Genomic DNA, 22,234 nt, shown 5'->3' with positions numbered 1-22,234 from the left:
CTGACTGCAGAATGGGTGAGATTTGTACGTGCTCCGAGTGCAATAGCTCACAGCAGGGAGATCCCAGTGGTACGCAGGGCTTTGTGGAAGCCCTCTGCATCCCAGGGCATCTCACCTCAAAAACCTTGTCCATGATGGAAGTAGTACCTTCCAGCTACTGTAGGGAACTACAGAGAAAACATGGTAAAACAATTACAGTGAAACCACCATTAGTCTGTTCTGCATTTTTCTAAGGTGAACTTGCTTTTTCTTGTCTTTAATCACAAAGAAAAATTCCAGGAATTGAAATACCTCTGAGTTACTCTGATTACAGGCTGCATAGGGGGTTTAAAATCAGAAGTGGCTTCTCCTTGGAAAATGGAGTAACTTTGGGGGATGGGAACAGCTGTCTTCAGTATCTTGTAAACTCCAAAAATTTCAAATTGGCTCAAAAATGGTAAGACACTGCTATCTGCACGAGAACTGCAAAAACATTGCTTCTTTCATTTCAGACTACTATGCCGTGGTCACTGTTCCGGCAGGAGCACGCAGTATACAGCTCCAGGAAATGCAGATCTCCACCAGCTACCTTGCAGTGCGCAACCTCAGCAAAAAGTATTACCTAACAGGAGACTGGACAATTGACTGGCCAGGAAAGTTCTCTTTTGCTGGAACAGTTTTTGATTATCAACGCTCTTTTAACCATCCCGAGAGTCTATATGCAGCAGGACCGACTAATGAGACGCTGGTCTTTGAAGTAAGCTTTCTTCTGTTTATTCTTCCCTTGATGTCTATTACAGAATTAGTAACGACAGCTTTAGCTCTGCACTGTAGCTCTCAGCGAGATTAAAGAATAGCGTTGAGTCACGATAGTATTCAGACTTAATTGTGTGGTCATGCTAGACTGAAAGGCCTTTCACCAGTTTATCAAGGTCTGAAGTTTAGTAAACTGTCACAAATTCAGTATAGAGGAAGGTGCATAAAACACACCCCATAGCGTCATTTCTCAGTTGCTGCACAATGGTAATAGAGATAATAAACACACCCCATAAATGGTATACAATAAAATTCAGTGATGTAAAAATTAAATCTAACATTGTGGCAAGGCTTAATGGTAACACTTTCAAATAATGCTTCTCAAAGTGCAGGCACATGTACCCATTTTTACGTCTACCGTGGGACACAAGTACCATACATAGACTCCTGTGTAATTTCTGTTGATTCACTTTTATTGGTGATAGCATCTAAAATAATGAAGTTTATACATGTTTATCTCCTGATCAAATTCGTATCACCTACTCTGTCTGCCAGATATCTGGTGTCGAAACAGTATTTCATAGAAAGTAAATATGGTACCTATATGGTTTGTTACAGTGTTGCAATTTTGAACTTGGCCACTAATATGTCCAGTTCTAAGCAAAACCTCTTTCTGCATTAGGTTACTTTACTAGATTTTCTTTTAAAATGCGTAAGAACATCTAAGGGTCAATTTCTGGATGAATCGCCAAAGTCTTTACTCCCTGTTAGCTACATTACTTTGCCTGCTCTGTTAGAAAGCTCTAGCAAATCCTTGGCTTTGTAACTCATCTGTGATGCCTGTGTGGATGAATCCTTCCCTGTGAGAAGGAAGGAGCCCTCCCCAGAAGGGATTCAGTTCCTCCACACTCCTCCCAGCAGTTCTCCGGTCAGCTCTCTCTTAAACGTGCGCTTGGGGAGCACGAGAGCGAGTGCTGTACCCGCTCCCGAGGCAGCAACCTGCGGTTCTTTGCCCGTTGTGTAGCACGGAGCAGTGAGCTGAGAATGCGGCATCCTGTCTCCCTGACACAGCTTTGCTTTGTTACACTAAGAAACACAGTTAAGTGTAGACTGTGACGTGAAATACATTCTTCAAGGATTATTTAAACTTTCACAACTGTTCAGTAAAGTTTTTATTTGGAGTACTGAGGAGCCTTACTGCTATTCGTACTGACTGACTAAGGTACTTACACGTATCTTTAAGATCCACTGAAGTTCATGGACCATGACCACGTGACAAAGTACTTTAGGATGAACACGTTTTAGATGGGACAGTCTGACATAGGCTAAGGGCATGTATGTTCACAAATTGCTACCACGATTTGCAATGCCTTTTTAAAACATTTTTTCTCAGTTGAAGAATTTTCATTTTGGGTACGTCCATTAACAGGGGTGCTTTAGTCCAAGGAAAGGTTTGGTCTACAAGTTACAGACGTGCTTCCCTGTCTGCAGATCATCTCCAAAATAGCCTTACACCAAAGAAACCAGCACACTTATAAATACCATGAAATGTTAAGCTGAACTCTCAGGAATCTTATTTGTCCTAATACAAAGTAGATTGAACTGTATTATTATAGAGCTAAAGTATGAATAATAAATTGCCTGCAAGATGACTTATTTGGCTGCATATCGTGCGCATACTCTGCAGAATAAAGATTAAAGAAAAAAAATTTAATGCTAAATAGCACTTCTATTTTCATCCTATCAAATTATGCTAAACAGGTTTATTAAGATTTAACATTTAACTGGAGGCTATTGCTCCTATGAGAGCTTATTTAAACTTCCCTTGTATTTTTATTGAAATACCTACACCACTGGCGTTGGTAACAAGGGATTCTAACGACTGAAAATGTTACAGTTACGTAGTCCCCAATTACATCTATCTATGAGCTGTAACTAAGATTTTGTTCCTTTTCAATAATTTAAGCAACATTCAACAAGCTGAATTCTGAAAAAAATGCAGAATTTTGTCTGTTCAGAGATCTGCATTATTTATAATTCACCAATAACTCTAAGCAGCAAAAATGCCCATGTAAACTAAAGAAATATGCTTTTATGAGAATATACACATACTACTGAAGATCTGTTTAGAGCAGTAATAATGAAACAAATCCTACTTCAACTATAAATACCAGAAACTGACAGAAGGCTGAAAAAAGGAATGTTTAAGCATACTACATTGTAGCTTTGTTTTTATTTCTAGTTCATCTGCAATTTTCAAAGAAGCATAAAAAAAAAAAAGGTCCTGCTAGAAATTTTTTTATCCAATTGAGTTGATTTTCAGTAAAATTAAGACTTTTCAGGGTTTGGACCTCAACTTCTTCCTGTAATGCTTAGAAATTTTTTTCTTCATTTTTTAATTAGGTTGTATTCAAAAGAAATTTAAAACTTATTTTCTAAATTAGGTGGGTTTTTTTTATTCCAGAAGAATTCACTGCAAGCCCTTGTAAAAATGCACACTGCAGGTATTGAGAAACGGAATAAATTGCGTGCATAAATACAGGAACTTTTATTATTCAGGTGGGCAGAAAATATAGGGTTTTGTAGGCATATTTATTGCCATTCCACTATGATCTGAAAGACAGATTAAGACATCTTGTGCCTGTGTAATTTTGCAGTCATAGTTTTGCTAGACATCTGTGTGGTGATTCAAAGGGTCCAGGTTTTTGACTGGGTTTCTGAACGCAAATCAGCCTGCACACATCCAGAAAGTCGGCGTTGTGCACGTCCTCTGAGCAACGCTCACCGGAGAGGATGGGACCAGCGCGCTCCAGGTCCAGACAGGTCTGGCAAGTCTGTGCTCAAGGCAATCACTTCCTTTGAAATGCACTCCTCCAAAATATTTTCTTGAAAGAGACATCTGAAGCATGTATTAAGAGAGAAGGATGAAACCCAAATAAGAAAAAAAATCTTAAAATTCCCTGTTGTCTTGCTTATCACAAGTTCAGCCTTGTGGTTCTACAAAATGTTTTGCATTTATATCTTCCTGTACAGGATGTTCCTAGGCATCTGTGTTTCTATCAGGTTTTTTCGATAGTTCAGCTGAGCATGTGTCATTTAAGCAGACTTTGCAGTCCTAAGGACTATTCAAAAATGCATAAGAGACAACAAAAAGACTGATGAAGTGCTTTTCTTATTTACCCTGGAATTTCACAAAAAAATAAACACACACATATATATTTATATATATTATATGTATGTAATTATGGGAACGAGTCATCCCAAAGAAGACAAAGGGCAGCGAATCTGTAATTTAACAATGTTGTGGGAGAAAAAATACAAACTATAGTAGCCAAATATTTTTGGAGGAGGAGGAGGAGATTGGGAGAAGAATGTGGAATTAAATGTGTAGGCCTAGGATTTCCTGAGCACAACTACTGGAAGTGTAAATGCATGATGAGATTTTAGAATCCATCAGAACCCTTTCTGGATTGTTCAAGAATTAATTTCACAGATGGAGGGAAGGCAAAGGAGATAAACCAGTGCCCTTCAGAATTTGTGTATCTGTATCCTTCTGAAGTTGCAGTTAGTGTTATTGATACTTTGGTGATTGTGGGTTTGTAGAAACCAATAAAAGCTGAAATGCAAAATATTCAGGGATTCAGCAGGCAGTTCCCAAAGTGGTCAGACTCAGGCGAGATGAAATAACAGACAAAGGTCAAAGTGGTAGAAATATGATAGTTAAATGATAATCTAGGATCAGAAATTAATACCAGGTTTTTAAAATATGGTTTCTGTAGCATAATTGTCTCATCTTAAATGAAAACATGCTGCTTTTTTTTAAATGTAGTTGAATATATTCAGCTCATTTATCTGTCAGTTGGTCATAGGTAATCTAAGGTCAGCACTTTCAATTTAAACACCTTGTCAGTGTTCTTCCATTAACTGAAAAATATTTAACTTGAGGAGAAACAAACAGTAAATTCATCATTCATTTATCTAGCTTTGGAAACAAGGGCCGCCAGTGGGTGCCAGTAACTGCTGAAAATGCTTTCCAGAAGGGGCTGGCAGAGCACAGGGCACATTGCCGTCACAGGGCTCCAGCCACACAGAACTCATAGAATGTTCACTCGTGATGCCCATTTGTTGAAATATTCAGTCGCCCCAAAAGAAACTGAACTGTTATGTGAGCATGAAAAACATTTCATGACCAGGGATTGATAAACTAACGTAAAAACATGAGAGTTTAATAATTTGGTTTTCCGTTCTATCAATAAACGGATAAGAATTGACTCATTTGAGAACACAAAGCCGATTTGCGAAAGCACGGTGAAGTTTTTCAGGACAAGACAGGATCAGTGTCCTCACTGAAGTTTACCTCAAACTTGGTGAAATATTGAATCAAGAAATTGTGAAATCTTTGTGAAAAAAGAGCTAATTTTGACAGCAATAAGTCACAGATGGAAAGGATGCTTTGCAAAGAGGCAGGCATTCACAGGAAGAGAAGGTGAATGGAGCTTCGAGGCAGGAATACGTCTAATTAAAACCAGTAAATCACTTCCTCTTTATCAATAGGGAAAAAAAGAGAAAGGAGGCCAGGTGGAATGACTTTACTGATGATCTAGCTGCCACTGGGAGAAAGCCAAGTTGCAGTTATAAGGCATTACATTTATTATTAGCTACTAGATGATAAATTTGTACTGATTTCCCCTAAAGAGAAAGTAAGCTAAAGAGAGCTAAGATGTGCTTATGAGATACAGATGTGGATTCAATACAAGGCACAAAAGGGTTCTCCTTTAGTGAGGAGAGATTAGCTGGACAGTATCCCTGAAGGTTGTACATTTAGCATGTGAACACTAAAAAAATGGAGACACAATAACAACAGAAGATAAATTTGAAACAGCTGAAGTAGAAATGAGATCATACAGGACCTTTCAAGGATACCTTTTTTTTTTCTTTCTAATGACCTTAGTGGACTTTCTTGAAAAACAATAGTTTGTCATAAGCTTTTAGTTAAGATTGTGTTTAAAGTGACTTTAGAAGTATTGACGAGATAAAACCCCTTTTGTTTTAAGGGTTGGCTTAAGTAAGCAATGGATAATTCTTCCTGTGCTGGTGCTTTCCAAACAGGTGTTCTCTCACTTTCCTTTGAAGCTCCTGGTGTTAGCCCCTGTCAAGGATCCCATCCAATAACTGCCCATTCAAGACAATGGTCCTGTTGTAAAACTTGTTTTAAACAGCTTTCCGCCAGCGTCTTATGCCGCATGCTTAGATTTATCCTACTGAAACCAGAATAAATTGATAGAAGTCAATGGAATTAATCTTGATTGAACAGAGACATCAGAATCTGGCTTAGGATGTTGGACGTTACAATATTTATTAAACAGCAGGTAGATTCAGAGTGGATGAAAACTGCAGGTCTTGCAGGCATAACACAGTCAGGCTCCCACACAGACAGACTTCCCCACTGCCCTTACTGGTGTAATTGATGGCCCATTGCAGAGAGCTTAACTCTGTTACATGTACCTGAAGAAATTATCAAAGACTTACAAACGTGGGAGTGACCCAGGAAATGCAGATGCAATCTGAAGACTCGGATCAAAGCTACCATGGATGCTGGGGTTCAAAGTTTGGGCTCATGCCCATTCTGTAAACTATGCGCATGCAGAATGAGTAACGATGAAAATACCTGAAGCACAGATGGGTAAAGAGTAGCTTTTCCTTTACCTGCCTTTTTCTCTAAGCTCAGCTTCCTTCTGTAAGTGATTCGTAGATGTCTGTTAGTCCTTCCAGAGCTAATGAGTCATTTTTTCAGCTTGTTACATGCCAGCCATTAATATGTTTTCCTATACATGGGACGGACTATTATGGAAGAGAGAGGAGTTTATCTTGTGTAAATTAATCTCTTTTAAATCAGTGTGTTGCAAGTAACTTCACATACACATTTTACAATAAAAAAACACATGAAAAGCACAGAGTCAGTCCTAACAAAGCTATGTTGATAGACTCTTTAAGAATTTGACCTGCAAAATGGAGTATTGTATTGGAAACTTAGGATAGCCATGGGGGAAAAAAAAAAATCTCTAACAAAGGAGCAGATGCACAGCTAGTTTAGAAAATGTATTGATTTAGCTTTGAAATAAAAATTAGCAGCAAAAGGAAAAGGTTCTTTACTCAGGAGAATTCAATTTAGCCATTGTTTTAACATTTTGTGCCCTCAGCAAAAGCCACAGTTCTTTTTCTTCAGAATAGATCTGGCAGATTCCAGCCACAGAGTCTGTGGTTTTCGAATTCAAGAAGCTGTAAATTTTATAACTCTGCGCCCTGCGGTCAGAGCTGCTGAGTGTTGTGTCTGAAGTCAGGTGGTTGGTGTGTTAAAGGTAGACATTAAACAGTTCTATTGAGGAACTGGAAATGTTTAAGGAGGTTTTTTGCCAGCTGTAAATTTGGGAGCAAATGCCAGTTGGCTGAAAAGATGCTGGAATGCATCCAGTTAAGTAGACTAGCACTGGAGGTCTTTCCAAATTTGTAGGTCTGATAACTTGGCTGTATATGCAGACTTCAGTTATTGGGTTGTTAAGGAAGGGCTTTATAATGAACGTTTGAAAATACGATAGAAAATTTTTTATATGCTCATTACTTTGGCAAAATTGCAACTTTGCAATAGCATTGCATTCCTAATGAAAACTTGGTTGAACATTATACGTTGTATACTATTTTTCATCTGATATTGCCAGGGACGTTAAAGTACATGGGTTTGTGCACTGCAATATTTTGTCTCCAATGCTTTTCCAGAGTTTGATTTTGCCCTTTTCCTATGTAGCTGGGATGATACAGGAGGAAAGAGACCCTGCTGCAGCTTTGTAAGCATTCCCTCTGGTGGCCTGCTGGCTGGAAGGGCTGTAGCTCTGGCTGCCAGCCAGGGCACGGAGAGGAAGTTCACTTCTTCTGCCTGTTAGAATTGCGTTTGCTTTCCAACGCCCAAGAAGGGGGTGTAGCCCAAGGTCTTAATATGTGTATGGTCCCGTGTGGCTGGTGCGCAGGATTTACCCCCCAGGCACTCACTCAGCTGCAGGGTGCGAGTTTCTTATATCATTGTGGGGTTGTTCTCTGAAGTGATAGATACTAATAGGTCTTGTTCGAACTCGTCCGAGATCATTTCCTCTCATTCCCTTCACTCTGTTGAAGCACCAGGAGAATATTGCTCTAACAGGAGTAAAACTCGTTGCCACTTTTATCTTATCCTCCCTCTTTTGTGCATTCATTCTGTTTCTTGCCTCTGCTATCACAAAGTGAAGAGCACTTTCAGAAGACAAGTGTTCAGTCTAATACTTCAGGGTAGTTTTATTAGAAAAGTTTTAAGCTTTACTGTTTTTTTTGGCCATCGACATAGCACAGTTTTATGACAGTTGTCAAACTCAAATGAGACAAGGGCTAACCCTTACACGAGGTCTTGAGGTATAGACAAAACCTCCTCCTCTGTTGACACGTGACTTTTACTAAAAGGCCAAATAGAATTTCAGCCTCTGCACTTGAAGGAACACAGAGCACCCACTGAAATGGGAGAAAGTGCATCCTCATAGGACCGCAGAAGAGGAAATCTGAGTTTTGACTGTTCATACATTAGCCGGATCTTTTCTAACAGAAGAAGACAACAAAGCTGCTCTGAAATTGTTTCTGGCTGCCTAAGATGCTGAGATCTGTGCTAATACCTTGGACTCGTAGGACCTTCCAATGAGTAAAAGCAAATCAAAGCATTCTGAGGTCTGGTCTGTAAGAAGAACCAGGAAAGGAATTGTTTTAGTTAAACGGTTTTCCAGGGCTCAATTCTTATTAGGGTTAACACACCCTATTTTTTTCTGAAGCACATGTTCTGAAACTCTACGCATTAGGTATTTGTCTCAATTTGTACTTAAGAGAAGGGCTGCAGAGTGAACACATATTATTGCAACCTGTTTTTATCTAAAAACTAATGCTCATGGACTTCAGGTTCAAGATCCAAAGCGACTGTGGAACAGCTGTTTTAACAGAGTTGGACTTTTTGCTATCAGCAGTCGGACAGCTTTCTAAAAATAAAAATTTATGTAGAAGACATATTTTCCTTCATCTGAAGGGGCTGTTAAATCTTATAAAACTTTTACATCAGATAGTGACGAATAGCCAAGGAAAAAAAGAAAGGTCCTGAAAAAAGTTACACTGGTAAGGGTTTGAATGGAGCACAGCAAAGAGGGCACAGAACTACACCTCGAAGAACGAGCATAAAGTATCATGTGGGAACTTCGTAAGACGCTCATCAGTGAGCAGCTTGTGCTGTGAGCACTGAGCGCGCAGAGGCTTTCTGGAAAGACAGTTTGAGATCCAGGGACTCAGAGTGTACCTCTGCAGGGCAGCATGAAGCTGCACAGCAGTCTCAAGTCCAATGTTTCCTAATTTCGGAGTATTTGATTTCAAACCTGTTCTTGTAAAATTGTGGTGATACATATATACATACATGACTTACCCCTAAAACAGATATAGTAACAGTATTTCTATCAAGAATATTCAGTGAAAATAGAGAGGTCAGTAATCACTTTCAGACCTATTTCTTCCATAATCTCACAGGTGTTCTAAGGTGCTCATGAATTAAGTGTGGATGGGCGAGATGAAAACTTTCACATGAAATACTTTAATTGACCTGTGCTTGGAGAATCTTCTAATATGAATCTTCTGATGAGAAGGCACATACTCTCCAATTCTTCTGGAAGTATTTTGCCTTTTACAGTCCTAATTGCTATATTCTCAGTTTGGATCATTATTAAGGTTCACTGACTGAAATAAAATCTTTGTCTACTGAGAATGGAAAATATAGCATCCGTTTTTCTTTCTTCTAGAAAAGTAAACATTATGCAGTCCAGCTCCTTCATGTGTTCAACATTATTGAGCTGCAGGTCACGTAAATTTTGTCTGAATTTTCACTGTCATGGGTAATTTCTGTTTTTCAATAGGTACATTTTCAGAATACTTTACTTTAAAACCCTTGGATACATTTCAAAATGTTATTATATTCCTAGGTCTTAAATGACATAAATGCACATTTGTTGCTATTTCATGAAACAAATCTATACAGAGATCAGTTCTACCTACATGGATTGCTTAAGCACTCAGGATAGACATCACATGAACTTAACTGACATTTTATTAATATTCTGAATGGTAGTCATTAACATAGCCTGAAATTGTACTTGAAATGCTAGTCCTTATCAAAAAGCATATTTAGGAACTGAGGTTAACTGCACCTGCTCTTTATATTACCATGACCAGATCCATATTGGTGAAGAATTAAAACTTAGTAGAGCTCTGTAACTGTAAACTCTTGCACTTTTTCTATTAAGTTCGAATATAAATGCACTTTGCTGCCAAAAATAGTTTCTAAAATAAATGCTGTTAAATAGAAATTTCTCCCCAAATTTAGGTATGTGTCAGATGTTCATGCATCTTGCATTGATTATACTTCAGACTTGAAATGAGTACAGTGAATTTTAGGAAGTTGCCTACATGAAAACTGCAATGTAATTCACCACTAAAATAGTACATCCCCCGAGAGCTAGGCTCCCCAAGTTAAATGGCAAAGATTGTTATTATAGTCAGTAATCACACGTTTTGTAAATTTTCTAACACATTACGCTAAAATCATGAATAAAAGATTTTTCCAATCCTTCTTCCCCTTGTAGACATTCAGGGATGTGTCCTTTTCTGGACTGAAGCTTTATCAGCTTCAACCATTGTGAGAAAAATACCAGCCGAGAGTCTTCCAAACAAAATTTATTGCCAGTCCACATAGAAAAAGCTTTTTACAAGAAAAAAAACCCACCTATTTTATACCCTCAGCGTCAAGAATGGAGGAAGCCATGTCTAACCACCTCTGTTCCCAGTCCCCACACAGCTGTACTACTGCTTTGCTCAGGCGGCTTTCAGTAAAGCATTTGAGTCCTGCTTGCTTAATGGGCAAAGGCTTCTTCATTCATAGAAGGCACTGTGGAAGGATCAGCTAGCCTGCGCTTTGCTCACTAAAAGAGAGGAAATTTCTCCCAAATCCTAAATCCATCCCCTGCACTGCCCAGGCACCTGCCAGTGAGCTGCCAGGGAATGCGGGGACCCACTTGTAAAGGGCCAGTGGCAGGAGCAGAGCACTGGGAACTGGGGCAGGAGCAGTGACGAATGCTGCACTATCCAAAGCCTGTGGCCGGTATTTCCCATCTACTTGAAGCCATTTCTGCTTCACCAAGCCAGCCAAATGCCTTCTGATTTAAAGGAGTGTTATGCTGAACCGTGTATTTCTGCACTCTCCTATTATATGCCCTGCAGGTGTTAGTCCAGGCAAATGCTTTGCTGTTTAGGAATTACTTTGACGATTTTTAGTTTATCGAAAAATTAGGTCTCCTGAAAATTCTTTCACAAACCTGGTGTGTATAAATACATTATATGTGTATCATGTTTAGTTCACCTTCCTTCAGAATGACAGAATCCTTTTTTCCTTTTTTTTTTTTACCCCTCTCCCCCTGCCTTTTTTTTTAAAACAAACCCCAAATACCCCTCCATAGATCCTGTTACAAGGCAAAAATCCTGGGATTGCTTGGGAATATACATTTTCCAAAACCAACAATGAAAACAAGACATCTGTCAAAAAACACAGCTACTCCTGGGTGACGGTGCAGTCAGAGTGCTCAGCTACTTGTGGTGGTGGTAGGTAACTTTCTAATTGCCAATCCTCCTCCTTTTCATTTTTTCAAAGCATATAAAACATTTCGGCTGACATTAATTTTGCAAATGTGTATCAATACATTCAGGGGGTCATACTGAACACCTGCTCCTTATTTTTTTATCTGACAACTTGTAACATAGATGAAGTACCTTCATACTGCCTTTATAGTAAAAAAAATTCATGCCAGTCTCAATTCGTGACTCAGGCTTTTTTCTTCAGGTCAATCCGTGTGCGTACAGTACCTTGCTGTTGAAGTAATGTGGGAATTAAGAAAGATACCTAATAACGAGTACAATTTATCTTACCTGCAGAGAGTAACTGAAGACCAAAATATTATCAAGACCTTTACTGACAGTTGCACCCTGATCTTCTTCACTGTTTAGTTACAAATATTTGATTTCTGCCAGGTCGGAGTCGGAAATTCTATATAAGTTAAGGATTCCTTATTACCATATTCCTCTAGGTATTTCCTTTGTGCGGACCAGCTATTTGTTTTTCTAATCCTGGACATTCTGTCAGTGAAAGTAAGTCTGGGCTGTAATCAAAGCAGAAAACTGCCATGTGGGAAGTCCTGGAAAAAGAATTGGGAATTAAAATTTTAGTGGCCTTTCATTTGGAACTGGGTCATATAAATAAGACTATGTAGAACAGTTGTCTCTAATACCAAAGAATAGGCCTAGGTGACCAAGGAAATGCCATGTTATGCTCCTGTATTGGCAAAAAAATCCAGGTGAAATTCAGGAATATCTTGCTACTGTGTTGTCAGACCTCACAGCCTCGCAACCGAGTGTTTCTGGAAGAAAGACCCACCGGGAGCCCTGCAGACAGAAAATATAACAACTGTATTTTTCTTGCTTCCCTTTAAAACAAATGAAGGTTGCATTAAACAAATGGACATAAAGACAATGGAAACAACCGTGTTTCCAAATCTGACTTGCTGTGCCCAATGAACCGTGTGTGAGGGGAATGATACGTCTCAATTAAAAGATAAATCTATAAAATCACCTCATCTCATAAGGCATCTTTAGTCTTCTCGGTAATCTGTCCTGATGCTGACGCTAGACAGAGTTTAGGTTCCGGAACCTGCAGAATTCCAAAGTCTGTAAAGATGGACTGTAAAAAGTTGCAAAATATTTAGTTGCAGTTTGCAAGCGTGTGAGGAGAGCTCTAAGCAAGCACTGCTGCTTTCTGCAGGGAATGAGGATTTGAAGAATTCCTAATTTTTGCTGGGGGAGGATTCTGCAAATATGCTGTTTATGACTAAAATGTTTCATCTGACTTCAATAGGACCTGTGTTACAGAGAAGGAAATTAATGTTAAAAACATATTGCCAAATTAAACCCTATTTTATTTAGTTCAAGTCAGTGGAATTGTACCAAGAATGAGCTTGGACTTGTTTAGTTAATATTCCTCCCTATTACTTTTTCTCTTGTATTTTGAGTGAACATTTATTTTACTGTATTTTTTTTCTAATACTTCCATAGGACACATTACAGCAAAAGCAATTTGTTTAGAAGATCATCGTGCACGAGTTAATTCCTCCTTTTGTGGCCCAAGGATGAAGCCTTTAACTGAAACAAAACTATGCAATACTAATCCCTGCCCAGCGTAGTAAGTTCTCTTTATTTTTGTACCTCTTTGCTATGCCTAATGACCGAGTTTGCCAAGAAAGAAGTCCTCTCCGACAGAACTGTATAGCCTGCTAGATGAACCCGCTTTTATTCTGTAACGTAAAACAGTAATTGTTTAAAAATGCTAGTTGTGTAGGCTTCTGCCCAATGATAATAATAGAGGCGGTATTTCTAATGTTGCTAAGGAAGACCTCCCGAGGATTGCTCGCAGCTCTGTCACCATGCCGGGGTTAGCTATGTGACACTGAGTAAATCTGAGTTACTTAGAGGCCTGTTCTGCCACCTTTACTCACCTTGAATCAATAAGACTATTTCCTGAGTAAAGTGCTACTCCCCGTGTGGAAGCTTGGCCCCGTGACTCAGATTCCACATATTAGATTAGGTTAAAAGAATCTTGTGAAGTGTAATTAGTGATTTTTGGACAAAACGTCCCACAGAGTACTATGATACCGAAAATAGGACTATCTAAACCAAATAAATTGTCAGCAATGCTACTGGTACCCACAAAAATAAATAGGAAGACATCGCCTATGTGAACAATCTTGTTTTCTGAAAGACATAAGAAAGGTGAGATGCAAAGGAAGACACTGACATATAGATAAGCATTTAGAATCCAGCTGGTCCAAATCAACAGAACTCCTTTAAAAACAAGGGAGTTACACTGATTTATGGTAGCTGTGGTAGGGGCCCTTTGGAAAAAAAAAAGTTGTGTGCTTGTATAATTAAACACAGTATTATGTCGCTCAGAATATAAATGGGTAGATTTAAGGACACACTGGCCATCTTTCTTTTGCTGTTTTTTTCACTTTTGGATTCCTGAGTTTGCAACCTTCGCATTACTTTTATACCAAAGATCAGAAAAGCTGTAGTATGTTGGACAAGACATTTGACTTCCAGATTTTCTGAAGCAATATGTTAAAAAATTAAGAGTGTTTCTGTTGGAAATAAAGACAGTTGAAGATACATTGAAGTGCACAGGCAGCAGAAGGCAGAAGAAATGCAGGAAAGCTCTAGACCCGGTGTCACCTGCTGGTTTTACTCTGCGGTGATAAAAGCCATGGGTGGCAAAAGCAACTGGCTAAGCCCACTCCCATACTTCATAAAATAACACAGTTAATGGAATTTAATAGTGAGCATTCCCCATCTCCGCCAGTCCAGAAGATGATGATGGGGCAAAGCAAAAAGATGTATATGTTCTGCAGTGGCTTTGTTTTTACTTAAAAATCCATACTTCGCAATATGTTGAACATACTAAAAAATAGTCCAGTAATAGTTTGGAATTTCCTGCAAAATTTAAAGATTACAGCAGAGTACACAAAATCCAAATAGCAAATTATAGACTATGACCACAAACCGATAGAGATAAGGTTTAAATAATGGTAACATGTGACAGGAGAGCCCCATGTTCCTGCTTCAGCAGTTTCTTCAGATTGCGTTTAGCCACATGATTTTCTCAATACCAATTTTAAGTAATCTTTGTAGCCAAACACAATCTTTTAATTTGCGACTTATCTTCTGCCAGAACTATTTTTATCCAATGAACTCAGTATCATGTACACTGACATGTATTGTCTGTGATGTTCCCAGGAGTCTTTTTAAGCTGTTTATGCTTACCTTCGTTTGGATGTGGCACTGTTGTGCTATAAAGCTTCCCCGAAATCATATTCAATTCTATTGACCACACACAACATTTCCATTTCTATTAACCAGAGATCCTGACGAATTTTGAACATCCACTGATGTAACTATTGCTGAAAATGCTGAATATCTATTTTGACATGCAGTGCAATGCTTTCATGCTGAAATCGCTCTGATATTCTTAGATTTACTATTTTAAAACACAATTAATGATTTGAACCCTAAAAAGAGTACAAAAAGAAAAACCATAAAAGCCCCAAGCCACCTTTAGGGAAAAACAATTCAACTCAAGAATTAATTATTTTTAAAATCCTTAGGATATATTAATGTATGGAGGATCTACATGTAGGACCATGTCTTAAATTAACAGATTGCCATTCAGCCGAGTGAAACTATGCCAGAATATCTCTGCTGAGCAATCTGCCCAGAAAGTCACGGCATGTAGTATTTCCCATAAAACCGAGACTGCCAACATCAAAAAATGTAATATTAATAAATTCCATGGAGGAAACAAAGAATGCTTAATAGCCAGCAAATAAAGCAAGCACAAATATAGTCGGCACAATAGGCAAGGGGAGGAGGTGAATAATAGATGAGATACAAGCGTGGCAGTTTTGTGACATAAAAGAGGCTCCAGACTTATAAAGGTCAGTGAGGAATAATTACTGCATAAGAACAAAGACTTATTAGTCTGAGTAGGAACAAACTACTGTCCCAACAGTAAGAACACAGAAAGGCATCAGTACTGCACACTGTTGGTGGATTTCAGAGCTGCCAAATCTGGTCATAATTATTTAGTTATTTGAGCTAATGAAAGATACTCTTGGATCACAGCCCAGATAATCTTGGAAAATGGCAGTTTACTAGATGACATTAAAGTAGGTTTATTGCCCTCTCCTCTGTGAAGAGAGGAACTTTCTGGGCAGTTATGGTGAATAAACTCTTAAAATGAACACTTTTGGTTGTTCTACCAAACACTGATGTCAGAAACATCAAGGCAAACTAATTAGAAGTTGTAAAAGGGATTAAAACGGTAACTTTTTTTTCCCAGAAGTTTGTATTGCAATAGTCCAAATATTTATAAATCAGACAAAAAGGAAACTTCTGACGTGTTCTGGAATTACATAAGTACTGACTTTTCACATTAATATTTCTTTGTCCTGAAATTAGTGCTTTTTATATTTCCCACTACTTTTGGCAGTTACTGAAGATGCTAGATGGAGAGTTGGGATTTCTTCTATTCCCAAAGGAATTTTTCCAAAATAGCCTTTTAATATATTTTTTACAACTTAAAATTAGCTTTGTTGTCAGGCCGATGTGAACAGACAGGCAAATGGGATGCTGTTCTTCTTTCACACAGTAAGAAAAGAAATAAAAAAAGCCTTCTTGTCATTAAAACTGTATGTAAGCTGCTATTCCAGTGGTCACAGGGCTGAGGCTGTGAGAAACCGTGGAAGCTGGATAGACCATGCAGTTGGATTTGAGACAAAAACCTTTTCTGCAGCATAAATTATTAAAAAATTTTAAAACTGCTATTATAAAATCTTTTGTTTAAATTCAGTGTGGGGTCTTTCAATAAGAGTTCTCAACTAGACCGATCACTTCAGTCATTCATAATTTCCTTTGTTTCTTCACTTCTGTTTTCCTATCTAGTTGTTATTTATGGTCTTACGTTGTAAGCCTTCGAGGACAAAGACACTTGGTTGTACGTTTGCAAAGTGTTTCACAAAGGCTGGGGACCCGCTCAGGGCTTCAGCAATAGAAATACTGAGCAGCTATTGACATTTCCGACCTAAATTTATCCTAAGCAATTGGCAATAATTCTTCAGACTTTATGTAACTTTGGTGACATGATGTGTAACTGAAGCGTGCCTGTGACGGTATAGATTTGCCCAACAGCTTTTGCTGGTTAAATTTCCTGTTTTATTTATATTCTACCTCATCTGTCTGCCAAATTTATTAGTCTGAGGACATGTAAATCCTCCAGACACTAATGACAGGACTGCTGATTTTAGCAAGCAAGTTCTTTTTTGTGAGCAGAGGCCAGGAAGGTTTGACATAAATCCCACCGGACAGCACCATGCCAGCACTTGTCGTCCCGTGTGAGCGGAGCTACGCACAAGTGCACTGGGAGGTGCACGCTCAGCTCAACCGGCCCCATTCTTCCCCCACCATGCCGGCTTTTCCCTCCTATCAGCTTAGGTGAATCTTCCTCTTCCACCCTGTCTCTGAGAGAGATGTAAAAGGAAAAAATGTACCAACAAAGGGCAGAACTTTCCAATAATTGAATCTTATCAATTTACAGAACGCTCTCCATCTAGCTAGCTTCTTCCTTTGGCCTCAGGTCTCTTAGCTGTTTGGAGGTCTCTTCAGCAGCTGGAGAGACAAAAGTGACCATCCTCCCATTTCTTTAGAAAAGATTTTTCTTTTCCTGTTTGAGAGAGATTTTTTCAATTAAAAGCGTGGGTGTGGTTAAAAAGGAATGGTGATTTGTTAGCCAGACCCTTGTATCTTTTAGATACTTGACGAGGCTCGATGGCAGCGTCCCTCTCAGTCCCCGTGGAATTCCAGATTGCAGGTTGATTCATAGGCAAGTTGGTTCTGGTAGATGAGAACGGTAAATAAGTAATACTAGTTTTTCTAGTTGTGTGACTTAGATTTCATCCCTAGCAAAACGTTCCATGCTTTGAAGACAGATATGTAACTAAAGCTTTTTGATTGCTTGAACAGATATCAGTACATCGGGAGAGCAGGCCAAGCAGAATCCCTGAATAATGCACTTTTGAGAGATGGCTCATATGTATTGGTTTTATAAAGCTAATTGGACTCCTGTGTTTCTAACATACATTTTCACCTTTAAGCTGGTCAACAGGTGAATGGAGCGCATGCAGCAAATCTTGTGGAGGAGGGCAACAAAGTCGTCTCATTCAGTGTGTCCAGAAGAGGGCTTTCCAAAGAGAGGAGGTAGTGGCCCATTCCCTGTGTCCTGTCAGCACCCCGACGCAGATGCAGCTGTGCAATGGTCAGGACTGCCCACCCGAATGGAGCCCTGGCCTATGGTCTCAGGTAATCTGGAGAAAAACTTACATTTTTGTCTGCTGGCGTAATGAAAATATTGCCGAAAACTCTGCTCAAAAAGAAGAACGGTGCAAACTTTGTGAAGATCAGTATTTTGCAAGTGGCTCTGTTCATGAAGATAATATGTAAACCATGTACATATTTTAACTAGCCGTCCTAAGTGCTTGGCCAGGAGGGCTTGCTGGAAGGGGACACGTGGTGTCCTTTTTGGTACATTCAAAGAGATGGATTTGTATTTTTTCTGGTTTCATAACTTAAGGCTCTATGAATTCTTCAAAGCCGTTAACCCCCCTCTGAGATTACTTCCCACCAATATTAACTTTTCTCAGAGATGACAGGCAGTCAAGGATTGAAGAAACATTTGGGGTTAGAGTTGCATATTAATGCATGCACATATGTGAATTGTGGGTTGATAAATTTGTGATTTACACGTTCGCTAATCACTGTTGTTCTTTTGCCTTTGTTAGAGTAACTATTCTACTGCAAATAGAGTACTGCTGCAGTTAATTGCCTGAGGGGCATGAGGGCCCTGGGCAGATTCCTGTGTGTGCACACCCTGCTTCACAAACCTGCAAACTGCCTGACATTAAACCAGCCCCAGCTAAAAAACACAGCCGTGCTTACACAGAACACATCTCTGCTCTTTCTTTCACTGCTATCGATGCTGGTATGAACTGTCAGTCTAAGGATAAATGAAGTATGGGGAAATCTGGGATTTAAGAGCGAGCTGACAGTGCACTTATATCAAGAGGAGCGATGTTATTTTTATTTTTCCATCTTCATTTAATGAGATTCAAGGTGGATTTAAATTTACTGAAAAATCTATTACTTCTGTGTACACTTCTTGGTATTGTCACTCTTTACGTGCTCAGAAACATCTTGACCTAAGCATTCCCTGCTGAGAAGCACAGACTGGCTCTCCAGGGGAGTGCCCTGTAATGTACTTTGACAGATGAGTAACTACTCAATAGTCCATCGTAACAGAGTTTTAACACTCAAAAAGAAACTTTTTCTTCCAGTGTATGTGAAGGAAACCTTAGTGTGTCAGGAGACTGTAAAAACCAGGTACGATGATTAGATACTTAAAAAGGAAGAAAAGGAAGAACAAGGTCTTCACACTTTCAAAATTTCCTTCCTCTAAACTAAAAAAAAAAAAAAAAAAAAAATCCATTTTCCAGCTCTTTAGAAGGTGTACAATTCAAGTTGGGATTTTCAAATAAGCCTATGAAAATTAAGTTCAGAGTCCTGCTGCAATGTAGAGAACAGGCCTACTGAAGAAGTTAGTGAAGATTTTAAGATTCAGCTGAAAGATGTTATATCACAGGCTCAAGGGAGTTAAGAGGAAAAAAAATGGAAAACACCCAGCCTCTCTACACAAATCTGAGTAATTTTAAATGAAAGGAGTTTCTTGTTTGTTCAGGGGAAAGATTAAAACCACACATTTCAGCATGCAGATATTTCTGTTGCATCCTCAGTACAACTCTGCCTTCGTGAAATCTTTTGAAAACATTTGTTTGATTTAATACAGATAGTGATAGTGCAGGATTCTGCCTTGGAATGCGCCCTTTAATTATTAGCAAAAAGAAGAACAATTAGAAGAGGATGCACCAAGGTAGAAAGCTGGCAGCATTATTTCAGGGCCAGTTATTTCTTCATTTCATCAGAAATGGCTCATTCCTGCATTTTGCTGTATGCTAAGGCAATGAAAACTATAGATGTCTTTTCAACCGAACCACGGTTCAGAAATGCCTGTTTATTCGCTGGTGACCTGTCGTAAGCTTCAGTTGTAATCTTGGCAATTAAAATATCTTCAAACCATTGTCTGCATCAGACTCCTGTAGTGAGATTCATCTGGTTATGTATAGATTCCCTGGGTAGTTTTCTCTGCCTCTATCTCATCCCTCTAGGCCAAGGTGAGGACAAAATAACAAATAGCTGAGAACATCTTGCCGTGGGAGATTCTGCGATGGGAGGTTAGGACCAGCTTTCAGCTATGCTGTCCAGGGAAAAAAGCATTTTGCTCACAACTCCAACTTACCTCATCTACGGAAGAGAGATATTACTTATCTGTTCTACATGGGGGCTGTAAGAGTTCATAGTTTACACTAAGAAAGCACTTAGAACAATGTTTTAGAAGTGACATACAGATGTTACTGTTACTTAATTACCAATAGAATTTCAAGTTTACTTACGTTATAATGGCAGCTACACAGCACATTAGCCATGGTTTCTGTGCTCTCCTGTAAAACACAAATAATGCCAATTTTCATTTCCTCTAGTTCAAATGAGCATTTCTTTCCATCACAGTGCTCCAAGACTTGCGGGAGAGGTGTTAAGAAACGGGATGTCCACTGCAAAAGTACCGGTTCTCCCAACGTTAAAATCTTGCCTGAAAGTATGTGCAGCAGAGACCATAAACCTGAATCCCAGCAGACCTGCGTGCTCGGACGCTGCCCCAAAAATGACCGACTCCAGTGGGTGATTTCTTCCTGGAGTGAGGTAAAGTGGTGCAGTTACATGGCTCCCTGCCTTCCTTCGCTGCTCTTGGAAACGCTGACTCAGGGACACACACAAACCCTGTGGGGGAAAGAAAGCCGAGTTGTCATTTGAAAATCAGGTGTTGTATGCAAGCCACTACAAAAACACAGTTCTTTACATCCAGATGTAGTTAGATGTACCCTGATGTCTTTGTTTTTCAGGACCTTCACTGACTTGAATTCATATCTCGGTTTACACGTTATGGAACATGGTCTTTGTGGGTTTAGTTATGCAATGCTTTTGTAGTTCCGCATAATTCAGGGTCTCTTGCACATAGCGCATTCTTTATCTGAATGAGTTTCTATAGATTTAAAAGGTGTACTTTGCCTTTGCAGTGCTCAGCCTCCTGTGGCCCGGGTGTACAAAAGCGAGAACTGAAATGCGGTGAGAAAACCCTCCATGGGAAATTGATCACCTTTCCTCAGAGAAGATGTAGAAACATCAAGAAACCAAACACCAACCTGGAAGAGGCCTGTAACAAGGGAGCCTGTCCATCGCAAACGTTGTATAACATGGTGTCTGGCTGGTATTCCTCACCCTGGCAGCAGGTAGGAATGGGAAGCCTTCTCACCTCCCTCCCCCTCTCCTGGCGAGCACTCTTTCCCCAGCGCTATTTCATGTCTTGGCTTTTACGGAATTTACAAAAGGAGCAAGTTTCTCTACACAGTAGCTCAAGTAGCAGCCCCTAGTGCTTTTCACTTCACAGCATTAAAGAACAAACCAACTGCAGTGGGACTGCAGCCTCCTGGACAGAGAAGGTGAGGTTGCCATGCTGGGCTCAGAGAGCACCAAACCTAGAAAAGCCGCAGTATCCTGTGTCACAGAATGGATGTGGCACAAACACCTGGCGGGCATAAAATGCTGAAGACCGCGCCACTGTGACTATGGCAATGTGAGTCCAAGCTACTAGATTAAAGCTAGCTCCAGTCTTACATTGTGCTGTAGTCAAATGTCCGTTGGTATGGAGGAGATACCACCAGTGCTAACAGTCCACAGGTGTCTCCGGCACATAGCCATTCCATAAAGAAGGTCGCACCACTCAGCCACTGCAACATGATGCAGCTGGTTCACATCCATCATGTACTTTGGTGCAGCCCATTTCTTTGTCCTGAAACTGAAGAATGTCACCTAAAAATGTTATTCATGCTCGAGAGGCACTACATTCCACGCTCATTTTCCAACACTTTCTTCAAACTGCACTGTGGTTGAACTATTACATATCTATATGCACAATGTATTTGAGCATCTGCACGGATTGCCTGGAATTCCCTAAATACTATGATTAATTGTGGGATCAGTCTGTATTTGTTTCTACATTCTTGCAAACAAGCTTCTGTATTTCTGGAACTTATCTACTTTATGAGTCACATATCAATGAGACACACACTCATTTAATAACATTTACATGAAACAATGTATGCCTGACAATTGTAATCAGACGAAAATGATCACATTTATCTTAAAGACAACTTTTCATGAAACACATACAAGTAAAAGGCTTATTCATTTTAAAATACTTCATAGATCTTCTTGCAAACGCATACTGTTTTTCCCAAGTTACTGCCATAATTATGGTTCCAGCGGGAGTTTTATCTCTGTTCAGACAGCAGGATTGGGCCCACAGGCTCAGAGTTCAAAAGAAATCACTGCAGACAATCAGGAACAGGTTTTCTGAAATGTTCAGTTTCTGTCTCAATGCCTAAGTAAGGAACCAAATTTTCAGCTGAGTCCTTAAGTAACCAAATGTTCGGGAGGGAGAACAGATGCACATGTCTTTGAGAGGTTGGTCCTGATGGGGACTGCTGAACAGCAACACATCCGATCCTGACCTCTCTCTCTTTGAAAGTCTCATCCAAAGCCCTTGAAAGTCACCCCTTTGGCTTTCATGGGCTCC

General features: G+C 39.5%; 1 protein-coding gene across 4 annotated transcripts in view; it reads left to right on the top strand.

Moving 5' to 3' along the window:
• Positions 1–22,234, top strand: part of ADAMTS18 (ADAM metallopeptidase with thrombospondin type 1 motif 18) — a 79,165-nt gene that overhangs the window by 51,121 nt on the left and 5,810 nt on the right. For all 4 annotated transcript variants that reach the window (XM_063334654.1, XM_063334653.1, XM_063334655.1 and 1 more), the window contains 6 exons: positions 492–736; positions 11,295–11,436; positions 12,940–13,066; positions 17,586–17,790; positions 20,110–20,301; positions 20,676–20,888. In XM_063334654.1, the coding sequence (XP_063190724.1) occupies positions 492–736; positions 11,295–11,436; positions 12,940–13,066; positions 17,586–17,790; positions 20,110–20,301; positions 20,676–20,888 (1,124 nt within the window). The remainder of the gene's footprint in view (positions 1–491; positions 737–11,294; positions 11,437–12,939; positions 13,067–17,585; positions 17,791–20,109; positions 20,302–20,675; positions 20,889–22,234) is intronic.

Source organism: Chroicocephalus ridibundus, chromosome 4 (genome assembly GCF_963924245.1).
Source record: "Chroicocephalus ridibundus chromosome 4, bChrRid1.1, whole genome shotgun sequence".
Lineage (NCBI taxonomy): Eukaryota > Metazoa > Chordata > Aves > Charadriiformes > Laridae > Chroicocephalus > Chroicocephalus ridibundus.
The sequence above is the reverse complement of the archived record's forward strand: the minus strand, read 5'-3'. Positions and strand labels throughout refer to the sequence as shown.